Here is a 17758-nt window from a genome sequence, read left to right as displayed (position 1 = left end):
CTTATCAAGTGTAAAAATCTCTCATGTAGAACAAGTAGTTAAAAGTTTTGAATGAATCTTGTTTTGCGTTAGCTAGGTTGCTAGCTTGATGGCAGAGATAACATCCAAGAAGCAATAAAGCCCAACATTTTAAGATTTTTTAAAAATCGTGTAAACATTATTTAGTAAATGACATTCCTTTTAACACTGTAGCATCGGAACGGCAAAAGCTTTTAGAAGAAGCCCAAAGACAATTGGGGAAGTAACGTCAACTTTACGCTAACAGTTAGCTTAAAGAAGACGTTAACATTGCTAAACATAACTGAAGCAAGCAGAAAGCCACCACACAGTCTCTGGAATCATTAACACAAAATAAACAGGAGCAGACATACATGTTAGATGTAACTCCGCTGTAATTACAGAACAACAGCGCTCACTGTTTAATGTTTAGCTCCCCTCTTACCACTTGTAGCAGTTGACAGCTAGCTAGCGTTAAGCTAACGGCGCACCGCCGGTTTCAGCGCATCGTGAGTTCGTATCACATTCACTTCACAGACCGAAGACATGCCGCGGAGCCGCTTGGGCTTGCTTCGTTTTCGGGTGCTTGCAGATGTGTGTCAGCGGACGGACGGACGGACGGTCGAAACAGCGGCGTTTCTCTCTGTGCCAGTCGGAGCCATGTTTCAGAGTCAACGCCTCACGTGACACAACACCAGCCCCATCTCATGTGACCGCTGCTGCAAAAACAGGAGGACTTCCGCATTCTCAGTGACCCGCAGGGACGTCTGATCGTGGATGTGTTATGAGACCTGGACACGGCGCCTTGCAGCCAATTTTTTTTTCTCCAGTGGCCACTCGTGGTATTGCAGCGAAAAATCCCCCTGCGGCCCAAAAAGCATTTTTCCCATAGACCGCAATAGTAAAAGAGAGGCCTGTAAAACTTTCAACAGGACACCTCCAGCTGTGCACACAGCCGAATATCAATCTTTCTAATGTATATTTTTAAGCCATGGGGTTTTAATCTGTGTAAAAGTTTTCAAAGCTCAGAAAAAGCCCAGAAAAGTTTTTTCAGGAATTTAATTGTTTACATTTTAGCCGCATAACTGGATTCACTAAGACGCCGATATGATTTTTCATAACTTCCTCCGTCACAGTTTCTTCAGGTATTTTAATTTAAGTCACTGAGCTTCTGTGTGATAGTTTCTGTGATGTGTGAGCAGCAGTGTCTCCTCCTGACTGCAGGTCACCAGCCTGTCATCAGTCACAACCACCGCCTCATTATTTTATAGATGAATGACCTTCACTGTGTCAGCGGGTTAAACTATAACTGAGTCCGGCCTGGATGCAGCGTCCTCTGGGTCAGCAGCGGGGGCCTGAGCCGCTGCAGCCCGCTGCCCCTCTCTGTCCCTGAGGGGAAGAACCGTCCTCATCGTCGCCTCTCTGACTCCCCACGTCCTCAGTGTGTGCTCAGTGTACAGTTCATCATTTAAATTAAATCTTTATAAAAAATAATTTATATATAATAATATTTTTCATTTTCAAATCAAATATCTGTGAAGCAGAACAGTGTTTATAGAAGACATGCCGTATAAATCTGCTTCTCAATGACAGAAAGTAAAGTGTTTGAAGCGCTGGTTGAAACTGACAGGAGAAGTGAACATAACTCGATGGAGAGCATTCATTTAAATCCACAAATTGCAACTGATTATACTTGTTGGGATACTCTGAAGGTTCCCACCCGGTAATGTTCCCCCGGAAACGTTCCGCGACGGTTCCCCCGGGAACGTTTGGGGAACGTTCCGCGGCGAACGTTCAGCGAACGTTCAGCGACGGTTCCCCCGGGAACGTTTGGGGAACGTTCCGCGGCGAACGCTCAGCGAACGTTCCGCGATGTAAAAAGCACCTCAACCTATCTTGTTACCGGATGTTATGCTAATTTCAGGTCTTATAATACATCCATGCGTCCGATCGACAGTGATCAGACAGTGGTCAAATTGAGTTAATTTATAGAGTTTTTAAAGAAAAAAAAAAGATTCGCCAAGATGCTTTGCAGAGAGATTAAATTATGGTTGATGATTCCAATCAAACAAAAAAATCAATAAAAAGCAGAGAATCATGGCACAAACAGCGCTGCAAAAAAACAAATAAATAAAAGCCAGAATGTGTCCAGATGACTGAAACTGCTCGATCACCTTTGGATTTTTAATTTAACTGGATGTGTGGAATGGAGAGCAGTGAACTGTCAGCAGATCTGAGGGGTCCGGAGGTGGAACAGGGGATGAGCAGTTCAGAGATATAGTCTGGTGCTGGTCCATGCAGTGCTTTAAAAACAAAAGAGTATTAAAATCAGTACTTAACTGGTAACCAGTGAGGATAGGCCAATACATCCTGGGCACATGGTTTAAACCTTTTATTTAATACCTTTTCCTTTTATATTGGACATTTCAGTGTCTGTTGTATTTTGCAGACTTATTTGCAACTTGTAACTTGATTTAAAGTGACACCAACAAACTTTTACAATACTGTGCAAAAGTTTTAGCCAATTTTGGTGTTTAGATTCCCATCCATACCATCAGTCCCAATCTGATCGGCCCCAAATTCCCTCTGCAGCATGACAAGGACCTGGGATCACATGAAGACAGTGACACAGACTATCCACAGGTTCTCAATGATGCCTGGAACTACTTGCCTGCCAAATACCAGTGGTCACACAAAATATTGATTTAGGTTTTGTTTCTGTTTACTACACTTTCTATTAAGTTAATTGATAAATAAAAAAAACTAATCATGGCATTATTCTTCAATGCATTTTCACATATATTTTTAGTGCCTGCTTATCTCACTGAGCAAATTTTCTGAATGATGACGTAGCCACTATTTCACATTTTGCTGGCAATTTTCTGTCCGTGAAATTGTCTTCATCTTGTTTCAGGAACAACCACATCACAGACCGCTGTTCAAACTGACAGTTCTACCAGTTCAGTCTGCTACTGGGCTGTAGGGAGACTTATCTCCACAAGGTGGCATTATGGCTGTAATTTCACAAACATATCCTTCAGCAGTCTGCTGCAGACACTGAGTACACAGTCTGCGCATTTGCACCCATTTGATTTTCTTTTATTTTGTCTTAGTGGTTTCAACTTTGTCTCAGTGTAAGATACTGTCCCAAAAAAAGATAACAGCATCAGGACCTCTGTCCACCACAGCTGTATTTTCACATGATATGGTGCTGTCATGTGCATAACTGATTGCTGGTAGTCAAATGTGATCACCGTTTGACTAGTGCAACACCGTAATCAGGATTTCTGTCACATTATGTTAATTTCATTTAGTTTTTTTTCATAAACTCAAGCTATGGCTATTTGCAATGATTTGAAGTTGGACCCTTCATTAAACAGAAACTCAGTAAAATGAATTTGTTTCTAGTAGAGTACATTGTCATAAACAGGAAAAAACACACAATTTCTCATTCATACACAAAATGTTATGTTGTTACAGTATTTAATTCTATATTTTTATTTAAATAAATTTTCTAAGGTGGTAATGAATGAGTATCACTTCACGTTGGATTCTACACTACAGGTGGCACTTGCAAACTTTATATGGATGTAATTTGATAAATATGAACCACTGAAGACCATAAAGATTTGCCTCTCAATGTGCAATGATTTACTTTTATTTTTATTGCAGTATGAGTCCTGCTGTGGTCAGCAAATGGGAAAGTACTCTTCTGAATGCTGTGTACAAAATAAATGGCATTTAAGTACACATGTTTTTATGTATGGATGATTTGAAAGGGTATTTTGGCTGGGTGCATGACAAAGCCATTCATTCAAGGGCAACAGTAGTGGACCAAACAAAACACAATTGATTAAGCAAAGTGGTCGAATGAAGACAGCTTTTGTCACAGCTCAGCTCAACAAATGGACTGTTGAAATTATAACAAATTTGGCATGTCCTCAAAATTGGTAAAAACGAGTGAATGTTGAAATCCCACACTGGGCTGTAGACTCACAATTACAGGGAGACAAATTAAAAGCTTCTCTCATTGCAGCATACCACCAATGCGACATAATTACTGTCAGCACTTTTACAGAGAAGCTACAGCCAAAGAACATGACATTCTTTGGCTCAGCAGATCATGTTCTTCTCTCAGTAGTTTTATAGAACTGCCAGACAGAATGTGTTTTATGTCCCAAGGCACAGTGTTGTTTTTGGTTTAAAGCATTCTCTGCAAATATCCTGAACTTACAGTACATGAAAAGGGAGCCGACACACTGGAGCAAACTACGCATTATATTTCAATGCATGACTGTCACCCTGCAATAAATACAATTTGTGCTATTGCAATTCTAGTCTTATAAATTCGCTAGAAGAAGGTTTATATGGTTCTCTGAATGGCCTGATTTGACCTCTGAAACCTTTTCAATAAGAAAAAGGATTTTTTCATAGAGTTAAAGCAAAAGCTACATTTTTTTTTCTTCGAAAATGTGACTTGGTATGGTGTAAATGGTAAAAACCTATTTCTCATGGGCACATTGCCTTGATCCAAGGAGATAAAAGATGTTTCTTCTGCAGTCTTTTCCTCTGCTAGCAAGGTGATATTTTCTGATGTACAGTTAGGATGTGGGCAGAGGGAAGGATTTGTTTTTAGTTTGGAGCGTCATAATGTGGTCATTATGCAGGTTTAATTGAGTATTCACCATTTTTGGTAAAAGCACACTCAGATGACGCCCAAAAACATTGTTAACTAGCTACAAAAGTCTTGCAGGCATGGCCAATATGAGACTTGAAATTTTGCACAAACTTTATTAAAATCAGTAAATTTTCCGCAATGAACAGCAACACCTCTAATTTCACAGCACAAAGAACAGTAATTTGAACAAACATGTGCAATGAAATAAGTTGAAATCAAGGAAACTAAGTACAACAAAACATTTTACCAAACACACACCAATGAGTTATATTTAAAGCCAGGACAGTTGTGTCACTTACCAAATGCAGTAAAGGAAAATCCACATTACTGTTATGTCGAAATATGAAGCCTGCTGGTAAAGAAATGTATTTATACAGAATTTTGAGGAAGCCACGCTTTCGTCTGGCACAAGGGGAGAATATCTTGATTGTTACCAAATACACTCTTGCCAAATGCACACAATTATCAGTTCAGGTCATTCTCCTGGGCATACATGTAGCCTGAGGGTTTCTTACAGAAGCTTTTAACAATCACGCAAATAATTCTTTAGACACACTGATTGATACACACAAATGAAGCCCGTATAATTTGCTGAAATGTTCATATTTTGGAGGAAGTGGCGGGGCTTCTGTCTCCACGCACAAAATAGTTGGGCAATTTCCCATTTATCACAGTATTGTGAACCTATTACAGTCCAATGTGAAAATCCCTTTTGCAGTTTAATGGCCTGTTCTTAAATGTGATTGAAACTGACAAACTCACAATGATAGTTTATGTGTTCTGGAAGTAATAGACATTTGAAAGGCTGGAGCGGAAGAGAGGTGTTTTTTGGTGAAGGGTAAATGGGCTGAAATATTCAGGTCAGCAGAAACACACAGAGGAAAGAGGGGAAACTACTCTGAAATAACAACATGTGACATGTAATTTATTTAATTAGGGCACACAATGCAAGCAGTTTGATTGCAGAAATTACACGCAAGTCTTGGAACAGCAGCTTCTTGGGTGAGACATGTTTTTAAGGTTGTTGGAGAGCTGATGTATGTGTATCTATAGTATTTTATATCTTTGAATTTGACTCTTTTTTTCTCAGTCAAACACAGGCTATGTAGATTTATTATTTGATAGATTATTTGTACGCTGCAATGTGTAGCAACAGCATTTAGACCATTAAGGAAATCAAATTTAAATGAATTAATAAAATGATTTAAATGGGATAATAATATAATAGTGAAGGCTGGTTAAAAGTTTCTCTGGTGGGTGGGTTCACACTGTGGGGATCTGGACACATCACCTCACTATTTTTAAAATCCAGGCGAAGGCGCTGGTGGACCATTATCTGTCATTTTCTAATAAAAAAAAAATAAAAGTAGAGGAGTAATAATGACTGCATCTCTGTAGCATGTCATAGGAGTGACTTTAAGGTGGAACTCAACTGCTTTGGTGCTCATGGAAAAAACCTAAGTGGGAGTAAGTTCTCACTGAGCGTCACAAAAAGAAGCGCATATCTGCATATCTTATTCTTTGTAGATGAAATGTTGCTTAGCACATTGTTGTATCACAGACCTACCACATCATTACAAGGAGTGAGGCTCAGCGAGGTCACTGCTGACACAGTCCTCCACTCTGCACTAGAAAAGTGAATGAAGTAATGGCTTCAACCGATAAGCACCTGTCAATGTGACCTGAGAGCGGCAGGAACCTTTGCTCACTGGTAGTTGTGATAATAATCTTTTTTTTTTTTTTTTTTCAGGATGGGAATGTGATAGTGTGATTTTTAATGTTTTCAACTGTTTTTTTTTTTTATTTGGTAGGTTTGCTGGTGGAAGAACCTTTTTTGTTGATTCGCTGAATAATCGACCCGTCACTTCTTTTGTTTTGGTGTGAGTGCCCCAGCACATCTCTCTCTCTCTCTCTCTCTCTCTCTCTCTCTCTCTCTCTCTCTCTCCTCATTGTGATTCGCCTCTCCTTTATCTGCCGTGGGACTCCCCCTCCTCCTCTCCGCTGCCTCAAAAGCGCAATCCATGGTGCGAAAGCCTCCTTTTCTCCGTTTTCCCGCAGGATGGCATTCTTCAAATATCTTCGCTCCGTTAAGAACGAGCTTATCCTCTTCTCAGCTCCATTTCTTCTCCTTCCGCTGCCTTTAGTGATCGGGACATCGGTATGTAGCCGATTCGGATGAAACAGTACATTGATTTAAATTAACTCAACTTCGCCGCATTGATAAAAGTGGAGAAACTCGGCACCACCAGTGATTCTGGCATAAGATAACTGAGGCGTTGGATCTATAGGCTAATGCATTCTTATGCTTTTCAAATGTTACTTCAAGCTTAGAATTTGATTTTTATTTTATTGTATCTGATTTGATTTTTACTTAGACTAAAATGCCCTTTAAATGAACGAGTCTGCACTGGCTCTCTCATGCACCTGCTGATGCGGCTCACAGGCGCACTCGAGTAAAATGCACGCAGAACTGTCCTGTGTTGCTTGAGGCTGGCGCACTCTGAAGTCCTGTTGTTTTAAGTCCTTGTTGTTAACCCGAAGGGTCACGTCCAGCGTGGGAACACAGAGTCAAAGGGCTCTGTCCACGTTGCTACCGCTGCATGTGACATACAGACATGCACACAGGCTGTAAGCATGTTGTGATAAGCACAGAAGGACAGAGAGGAGAGGCATGCCTGAGTCTACTGTGCACAGGGGTGCTCTTTGGAGGGATGAAAACTTTGGGATTCTTTGCTCCGTTGCAAAAAAACTGGAGGATTTTTGATAAGCATCAGTCCATCAGCAATCAAGGCATTCTCTATTATCTGGAAAAAGTTTTTAAAAGTCTTGATTACACAGGCTGCAGGGCAATAAAACAATAATAGAATAATATATGATAATAAATATTAGTAAAATTCCAGGGCTGTTTAAAGAGCTCAGAGCTATGGTCCAGGCAAATGTACAAGCAAGTGGACTGAAACAATAGTAACAAAAAGTACGCTTATCTTTACCCTTTGAACCATCATAACATCCCATTGAAAATTATGCAATACTTATTGATCTCAGAAACTGTTTTTAAACCTTATGCAGCACCTTCTCAAAAGGGATCTTAACTCTAAAATCATTTTTTTTTAAAAAACATTTGTTTTTGTTTGTGTATGTGCATTAACTGGTATGTTTTCACATGTTTTTATGCAGGAGGCAGAATGTGCCTATGTGATAATCCTGATGGCGGTGTACTGGTGCACAGAGGTGCTACCACTGGCAATAACAGCTCTCCTCCCGGCCCTCCTTTTCCCTTTGTTTGGCATCATGCAATCCAAAGATGTAAGTAAAGTATCTGCAGCAGTGTGCACAACCTTGTCAGCAAGGATGAATGTTTGTTCACATGCATCTGTGTGTCGCCCTGCTCTTTCAGGTGTGCATGCAGTACCTGAAGGACACAAACTTGCTGTTTGTGGGGGGACTGATGGTTGCGGTTGCTGTGGAGCACTGGAATCTGCACAAGCGTATCGCCTTGAGGGTGCTGCTCTTTGTTGGTGTGCGCCCAGCGCTGTGAGTGGCTCAGTTTCACACCTTCACTCCAGGCTCTCTGTTCGGCTTGTCATCTTTAAGGCCGACATTTTCAAAGCATATCTAATCAGCTGTAGGAAATCATAGACACCTACTGTAGATAAGGACACGATGCTTAAGATTTTCATTGCTGTCGTAAATGTTCGTCTTTGTCTTTCTTGTCGTTGTTCGTTGTTGTGAAACACTTTCATTCCAAGGCCCCTAACATGTTTTGCTGGTTTTTTTCCATATCTTGCTTGCAGTTTGATGTTGGGTTTCATGGGTGTGACAGCCTTCCTGTCCATGTGGATCAGTAACACGGCTACCACAGCCATGATGGTACCTATTGTCCAAGCAGTGCTGGAACAGCTCAACACCAGTGAGGCAGAAATACCTCAGATCCTCAGCTCAGACGAGCAGGTCCAGACATCAGAGAGTGAAAGCAAACAGCCTCCACAGACAGAGAAACAGAGTGAGGGACAAGGTGAGGCACGGCCAGCTACAATGTTCTATCTCTTTGACCAAGATGAAACTTTTTATAACATTCACAGCATCATTGACTTTTTCCACTCATAAAACTGTGCCGCTAGTAGCTCTTTTAATCCCTTGCTCTTTGTTTGAAGGCTCAGTGGTGGTGACTTTCTTAGATGCTGCAGTGGAGGCTGCCAGGCATAAAGAGGCAGTGGAAAGGCGGAGAATGTGTAAAGGAATGACCCTATGTGTTTGTTACGCTGCCAGCATCGGAGGCACTGCCACACTGACAGGAACTGGTCCTAATCTGGTGCTCAAGGGCCAGATGAACCAGTGAGTGTTTTCTTGCCAGTACACCAAGTAGTACTACAATATTTACTGCCATCTTGTTAATTGAAATATTTTATTCCCTTCGTTGTTTTCCTTAGACTGTTTCCTGAGAATGGCGATGTGATTAACTTTGCCTCCTGGTTTGGCTTTGCCTTCCCTAACATGATCCTCATGCTCACACTGGCCTGGCTTTGGCTGCAGTTTGTCTTCATGGGATTCAAGTGAGTTTGGTGATGGTTAAAGCCTAATTATAGTGACAGAGACTTGAATCAACATCAAGAAACTTCTACCGCATAAAGAGTATGACTGAGCGTAGAGGTGATACAAAGATTTTTTTTCCCGTGTGATCCCTCCAGTTTCAAGAAGACGTGGGGCTGTGGGTCTGTGAAGACAGAGAAGGACATTGCTGCCTACAACGTGATCCGTGAGCAGCATCGTATGCTGGGGTCCATGTCCTTCGGAGAGATCAGTGTCCTGGGTCTCTTCATTCTGCTGGTGGTGATGTGGTTCACAAGGGATCCAGGCTTTGTCGATGGCTGGGCGACAGATCTCTTCAACTCTAAAGCAGAGTATGTATACAAGTCTATTCACTCACACACTGATCTAGTGGATAACGCTTTCATATAACTGGGTTCACTCCTTCATCCCTCCAACTCTCAGGTATGTGACAGATGCCACTGTGGCAATCTTCATTGCTGTCCTTCTCTTTGTTCTGCCCTCTAAACCCCCACGTTTCTGTTCATGGAGGACTCGAAGTTTTGACACAGGTGAGCCATCATTCTGGAAGTATATCACTTATGTGTCATATTTTTAATCCCAAGTTTTTAGAGATGAGGACTGTGCAATGATTCCACACTGACATTGAATTTATTGGATCCGTAGTACCCCATCAAACTGCTGGCCCAACTCCACCTCTGCTCACCTGGAAAGTTGCCCAAAAGAAGTTACCATGGGGCATCGTGCTTCTTCTTGGGGGAGGTTTTGCTCTGGCCAAGGGCAGTGAAGTAAGTGGCAATGACATATTAATGGGAATATTGGCAAAGGGCTTACACACAATATGGTAAGAATAGTAATGTGTCTTTAGGGGGAAGTATCTGGATGGTGTCATGGTTGGCTGTGTTTAAAATGAAATCCTTAAAGGTGCTATATGTAAGTTTTCTTTGCCACTGAATATGTGTTTCTTGCCAAGACCAAGTGGTGGAGGTGCTGATGGTTGCTCGCCAAGAGCTCCAGCCATCGGTGCATTTATAGGACAAGAGATTAGAATACGCTCTCTTAGCAGCAGCAGCGCTACTTCTCCTTCCTCTCATGCTGTGCTGTGTCAGAGTGGACACTAGACAAACTTGCTATCGCAAAACAGCTTTACGACGGGACGGGCTGGGGCTAGCTGCTTAGCATGCTAACTTGAGAAGAAAAAAAAGAAATAAAGTTTTACGCTGAACTTGGAACATTTCTTTTGGACTGGTAAGTAAACAACTGTTAATGCTAACATTGGCTATGTAGTACTAGCAAAAACCTGCATATAGCATCTCTAAGATTTTCATGAAATCAAATCTTTTTGTGTACTGTTTGTTGTTGACATCTTTTTTTTGGCAATGGCAATTTGATGTATTCCCACTTTGTAATTACCATATTATAGTTTTTATTTTTAGTGGAGGTCGCCATTCCTGCACTGGATTCAGATATCTTACTGTATGCACATGCAAATTGTGCATATTGCAATTTGAACATTTCCTACTGTTGCTAGTTAAAATCTTCCTCTGAATGTGTTGTTTTTTTTTTTTTTAATTAATATTAAATTTGTATTACCACCTAGTAATATTTTTTAATATCTTGTGCACAAACCTGAAGTTTGTGCACTCAAAGTAAATGACCAAATGTTTACTCAGGTCTATAGATGAATGTTGTGTACATTTCCAGAAAAGAGTTTAACATTGTATACTGTATGTTTGTGTTATGTGTATCCCTTTAGGAATCAGGACTGTCAAAGTGGATGGGTGATCAAATGACTCCCCTTCAAAATATCCCTCCCTGGGCTATTGCTATCATTTTGTGCCTGCTGATTGCTACATTCACTGAGTGCACTAGTAATGTGGCCACTGCCACACTCTTCCTACCTGTCTTAGCCTCAATGGTAAGTTCTCAGAGAAAGAGTGAAATGTGTTTGATGAAAAAAAAGTGGAAGCAGAGGCAGGATCTCAGACTGCAGGAGGGTGACAGGTTTAGCAGCAGTGATTCAGTGAGGTGAAGTGCTTCCTAATGTCTTTTGTAACCAATTTCCCCAATTGGAGACCAGCTCTGAAACCACTCCCAGTGGGAACCAGCCTATTTTCCCTTGTTTGGTCACACATCTAGTATGTCATTCAGGCTGAGTATGTTTGGTCCCCCTCCCCGGGCCCCTCCTCCCATTAATAACCTGCCAAACACACCAATTCAGCCCAGTGCCTTGTGATGCTGCCCACCCCGGTGCTGCTGAAGAATGGCATTACTGTGCCTGGTAGTTGAACTCAAGAGAACACCAAAGCTGGGTTGCGAAAGACAGTCCCAAGCAGGGGTATTCACATAGATATTCATTGAGGGCAGAGCCAAGTAGGTGCACAAGGGTTCCAACCCGCTTGTGAAAATAGCAATAGAAAGAAAAGAGAAAAAGAGCATCTGATCAGTTACTTGCAGTTGAAAGTGGTTAAATGACCTGTTGTGTTGATCATGGCTTGTGGCATGTCACTTTATGTGCAATCCTGTCAACTGAGTCTTTATAATTTGATTTAAAGAAAGAACATCTGAGGACACAAAACACTGTCATCGTGGTGACCAGATGTACAGCCTACAGTTTAAAGAAGACTAACCATAAAGTTGAAGTCTTTTCACCCTTTGTTTATTTTGAGAACCAGAAATTACTGTTCACGCGTAAACTACTGTGCTGTGGATATGTAATTCAGAAGCAAATTCCACTGAGTAATGTTTTCTGCATCTTAGTAGTCTGCCATTATTGCTACATATGTAGTGCTTTTCTGTTCCAGATATCATGACTCAGCCCCAAGCTTACAGGAATTACATCTTAATTACACCCACTAATGAGAGTTTTCACTCTGCATTGACCTGCGCACATTTCACTCTGAGTTATGAGTCAGTAATTACAGTGGCAGAAAAATAGACAGCTTGAGGAGTGGAGGATTTTGTGATCAAGGCTGACTATCATCCTTGTCTCAGACTGTTGAAACTCTCTGTGTGTGATAATTGCAGTCTCAGTCCATTGGAATGAATCCATTGTACGTCATGGTGCCTTGTACTCTGAGTGCTTCATTCGCCTTCATGCTGCCTGTTGCTACGCCTCCAAATGCAATAGTCTTCTCGTATGGGTACCTCAAGGTTGCTGACATGGTGAGTCTGGCAATGGTTTGTTGTGTTTGTTCAGTAAATTACATGTTGAAGGTGCTGTCACTTTATGGCCATGGTTACACAGTTAAATTTCTGACCTATACAGTGCTATTTCCTGGCATCGAACAAAAGCGTCACAGACAGATTTTCTTGCCCTTCTCCATGTTTCCAGGCTTTATCCTTATACTTACCGGACAGATGTGAGGGGAATTGAGTTTATACAAACAGTGTAGAGTGAACACATTAAAAAACTTTTACTGGACTGGATCAAAAACAAACTGAAGTTAAAAGTCTGAAAAAAGCCTAATTTGACACAGCAACATGTCAATCAAATAGAGATCTTAATCAATATTGGCTTCAAAGGTATCAATCTTTTCCTCTAACTCAAGAAAATTAATTAGCATATTTCTCAAAATCTTGAACTGTTGCTTGACGATCTCTGCATACTCTTCTTCTCCACCAGGCCAGAACAGGAATAGTCATGAACATCATTGGCATCTTATGTATTACACTGGCCATTAACAGCTGGGGCAAGGCCATGTTTAACCTGGACTCCTTCCCTGTCTGGGCCAATGTCACTGGGGTGTGAGCCCGGATCTGCCACAGGAGATGATCCATGCACACCCTGCCCTCCCTATCCACAAGTGCCACACAAAGATCTCCGGTCAGAGCAACAGCACTGGACCACATGGTGGACTGCGTGCGTCCGAATGCTGTTCAGACACAAGCCCCTCAAGGCTTGTTTTCTTCGACACCTGAGTAATGCCTGTGAAAGAAAGTGGTGACGAATATGATTGGGAATGTAAGAAGAGTGACTGAAGAATGAAACTGAAATCTTTTTGTTTTTTTAACTTAGGTTGTATCATAATGATGTCACAGACCCCTTATACACAAATATGTTTTTCATATGTTGTCAGTATTTATGTCCTTAAACACACAGACTGGTGTCCTCTTAAGCAGTCAAGTCTAGAAACATCATTTAAATCAACTTTTTTTTAAATCAAGGGAAGATGTTTTGCATAGTCACATTTTAATAGCAATAAGCCATACTGTATAATAGAAGAACATAAATTAGCACATTTACCCAAGTACAGCACTTAAGTGCAATTTTGAGGTACATATACTTAACAATGGACATTTTATGCCACTTTATACTTCTGCTTTTACTTGACTACATTTCAGAGGAAACATTGTCCTTTTTTAATTATCTGATAACTATAGTTACTAGTTACATTTCATATTAAGATTTTACATTGAAAACATATTTTTGTAAAATATGATAAATTGTTACAGCATTGTTAAACTACCCAACTGCAAACAGAATTGCTATAATTATCCCCAACTCAAGCAGATACAGCATTAAAACTCAAACTCAAAGGCAGTCCTGCTGCCAACCTGTGTACTTTACTTTTGATACATTTTTGTGTCAGTACTTATGTACTTTCACTTCAGTAAAATATTGAATGCAAGACTTTCTCTTGCAATGGACTAATTTTCCATTTTAGTTTTGCTTCTTTTACTTAAGTAAAAGTTTTAGATGCACATCTCCCAAAACAGTTTCAAAGTAACAAAGAATTAGGTTAGCCATTTTGGAAATAGATAATTGGCTAATATGTACATTACAACAGAAACCTGAGTACAGGTAAACACCTACCTTTGCCCCTATGCATCCAAATTAACCTATGTGTTGACCTATATATATATTTATACATTTGTACATGTGCAGAATATGAGGGGATGTGATACTTCACAGCATCAGCTGAACTTTGAAATGTATCATCACTACAAAAGTAAGAAATCCTTATCTGCCTTGTACAAACATACTGACTTATTGTACTGTAAACACATTTTCAGTATTTCAGTCAATACAGTATGTGCTGACACTGTGAAATGTCTCACTGCTATAATAAAATCTGTCTGAATAAAGTGGTATTTAATACTAACTGTATATTTTTTTGCTTAAATTTCAAGACTTTTGCACATGTGAAATAATGAAGATGAGTCTTCGCTGCATAAATGATCAGGGGACTGATGAAATCAATATTTCACTTGCTTTGGCAAACTATCAAAATAAAAAACAGGAGTTTTGATATAGCGACTTTTAATGTTTCTTTCTTAGAACATTCTTTTTACATAAAGTGATTTATTAACACTAGAAGAACACAAGATGTACTAGAAATTCATTTATTGTCCATATAGTTCAAGTTCTGCATGCAGTATTTTTTAAATATTACAAAAAACACTAAGTTTGAAATTTAAGCAGCTGATTTCACGGAAGGATCTTAACAGTTTGGCCTAGTGTAAGCTATCAAACAACTCAGAGGCTTTAATATAGCAGGAGGACAAATAGTCAGTCATGCCTGAACAAACAACATTGTCATCCCTCACTATCATCCAAAGCAAAAATGATCCCACTTAGATCATCAGTCCATTCTTTCTCAGCTTAATATGAATATTACCTGTGGTTTAAAGTGCAGACGTGTTTCTCTGCTTCTTGCTTAGTGACCTCTTGTCTCGTGCACAAAGCTGATATAATCCTGTAAACACAGTGCAGTGAGTCACAGTAATCCTGCACCGAGAGGCCACACCTAATGTTTGTAGGCAAAAGCTCTTTGTCATTTCCTTCGACTGAGACGTTGCGTGAGCCAAGGGTCAAGGCTGTTATATTGTCCGGCACTGTCTTGCACCATAAACATTATATTATGAGCTCAAAGAAGAACTTTCACACCGCCCGTTTTACAGGAAAAACAGAAGATTGTCATCAATCATGAGCTACATATATGATAGTGAACAGGCCCAAGTCAGGTTGGTGGTATAGTGTGTCAGGGGGAAACATGTTACACTGCAGCAAAGGTAGGAAGACGGGAGAAAGAAATGAAAACATCACATGAAAGATCTGTCCTCAGCTCTGTTGGACAATTAAAATGTTAGACAGTTTAAAAGTGGTTAACAAGCGGTTGGGTGCATAGAGCAGTCAAGATCACTATGATCTTGGGTCCCACTTGGGAAAAAAACTTATGTAATTACAGTGCCCTTCTCTCCCTTTGCTGCCTCCAAGCCACCCACTCATTATCCAATTGAAACACACGCTCATATATCATAGCCTCCATTATTGGCTATATATACACGTAAAGCTTCAGAAGGAAACTGAACCTGCAAATTGTTCTTTGCTGGGGTTTCATGCGACTGACTGGGTACACAAGACCTCTGGTGAACCCAAAAGCACTTTATAAACTAGGCCTTGTTGTTGCAGAGTAAGCAAGAAGAAAGCTTAATGAATGACTTCCAGACAAATATAAAGTCATTAGGGATTCAAGAAAATCTTCTAGGAGGTCAAAAAGCACAGTTTGTGTCTCGTCCACCTGTTGCATTTGAGAGTATTTTGTGGATGGGAAGGCTTTTTAAAGCCACACTGGCAGTCCACCTCTTCTGTATCAGTTACACATGAGCACAATATGCAGCCTGTCTGATACAATCAGTCCTCCTTGGCACATAAAGACTTGAGTGTAGCGATGGTTTCAGTTAGCCATCTGAATATCCAGTTGAGTTGTGGACAAGATGCCAGAAGCAAAAGATCCAGAAAAGGACAGAGGGCCTTTCTTTGCACTCTTCAGGCCAAGTACATTCATACTGACCAGGCTAAACTAATAGTGCCCCTCCCCCCCAACCACCACCACCACTACCACCAACACCTTGCAATAATTTCCTTGTTGCAATTATATGTAAATCATTAAAATTTTATGACCTGAAAGTCAACAAAAAAGTATGCTCCGTATAAGCTTCACATAATAAGCTACTAAAGCAATACCAGAAACACTGATGCAATGAAATACATGGCCGGATAAGCAGCTGAGCAAAGAGGTCACCTGCTTGGGGATGAAAAGCCAGAACCCCACAAAGCTACAGTTTTACTTCGTGGTATTTGGTTTCTAGAAATCTGATGAACTGTAACTTTAATTGGGAATATCCTTAAACATTATGAGGACGTTCAGGTGGGTCCTGTTTTATTACATGTCTTAGTTTAAAAGTGGGAGGATTTGGATCTCAATAGGGTCCCATTTTTAACCTGGGGCCTTTTTGCAGGATGAATATCAAATCATTTTTATTTTATCCCATCATTCATTGACCAGTCAAGAACCTGGTAGCACTGTCATTCGCAAGGACTGCACTGCTTCATTTATAGATCATATGCTCTCTTTTTACAGTCACTTCCTGTTTACTTGTGCTTTCTAAGGAGTGCCATGGATCCACCTCTTGCCAGGAAATGCACCCAGAGCCCTGCACCTTAGGGACAGGTCCCATTTTAGACACCTTTGATTTGCATGGGCCACACTTGTGCTCAGAAACAGAGTGACTCATCCGACTGTATGACCACAGATCATGTGTTCTCTGCACCGCTTCACCCTCAAAAAGGCCATTTTTCGGTGTAATAAGAGGTTGAGGCAGTGCAACCCTACTATTCTGTCCCTCCCTTTGAAGTTTTCAATTCACTGTTTTGATGAAACTGCCAGGTCAATTGAGTCCCAGATTGACATTTATGAAGTTGCCTGTCTGCTTTTCTCTTGCATGTCAAAACAAAACACAGACATTATGATGACAGAAGAGCGTGCACCACCACTCCAAAGTGCCCTAAACTGGTGATGTCTTCCCTTTAGACCTCCATGAGAAAATCCCCTGATGCTGAGGTTGTTCTGTGTAACAAACATGATGAGCAGTTTTTTCTCATTGTGAAAGAGATCTGTGTGATTGTTTTTATGTCCCGGTGGCCAGAATAAATGACAGAGTCTAGCCAACACATGACCTTGTGGTGAAGTTAAAGTATTTGTCATAGGGATCAAACCTGTGTGAAACAACTAGCCTTCAGTGTACTTTGTTTGCTTAATTACCCATACAGTTCAGTACTGAACAGCAAACGTCAGGATAAAAAGAGTTGAGCGTGTTCTCTCACAGAACTCTACAAACCGCATCATTAATTTTTATAATCCTACATTTGTCTTTATATTCCCTTCTGAAATGAGTTAAGTGGATTAATAATGGCATAGGAGTAGAGATTCACTTTTTTTTAGACCACTTTACACAACACTTAATTTTTGGCTATTATGATATAAATAAATGAGACAGGAAAGCTTCAACCTCAATACCCCTTATTTCTCAGATTCAGGGTATTTTAAGAACATCTAGGTCTTAACAGTTATACGAAAAAAGGAATATAATAAATATAATAATTACATCTAATTATGTTAAAAAAGAATTGCTTAAATAAATTTACAAACAAAAATCTTATCTTAAACTGAGGACAAGTTCAGAGTCAGGGGTTATTAAATGGACCTTGTCATACATATGTCTAATAACACTGATCAATAACCATGTAAT

At 40.3% G+C, this 17758-nt stretch overlaps 1 protein-coding gene across 1 annotated transcript; it reads left to right on the top strand.

Annotated features, from left to right (window-relative positions):
- The first annotated feature begins 6666 nt into the window (after positions 1–6666).
- On the top strand, positions 6667–14328 carry slc13a5b (solute carrier family 13 member 5b). Its single transcript, XM_071497055.1, has 12 exons — positions 6667–6833; positions 7853–7981; positions 8073–8209; positions 8470–8690; positions 8830–9010; positions 9106–9228; positions 9364–9576; positions 9668–9774; positions 9890–10011; positions 10980–11141; positions 12251–12388; positions 12849–14328. The coding sequence occupies exons 1-12, from the start codon at positions 6735–6737 to the stop codon at positions 12972–12974; spliced, it is 1758 nt and encodes a 585-aa protein (XP_071353156.1). The 5' UTR covers positions 6667–6734; the 3' UTR covers positions 12975–14328.
- The last annotated feature ends 3430 nt before the right edge of the window (positions 14329–17758 follow it).

The sequence above is a fragment of the Trachinotus anak genome, unplaced genomic scaffold (assembly GCF_046630095.1).
Source record: "Trachinotus anak isolate AG129_WGS33_773 ecotype Australia unplaced genomic scaffold, CSIRO_AGI_Tana_v1 ptg000014l, whole genome shotgun sequence".
Taxonomy (NCBI): domain Eukaryota; kingdom Metazoa; phylum Chordata; class Actinopteri; order Carangiformes; family Carangidae; genus Trachinotus; species Trachinotus anak.
The sequence above is the reverse complement of the archived record's forward strand: the minus strand, read 5'-3'. Positions and strand labels throughout refer to the sequence as shown.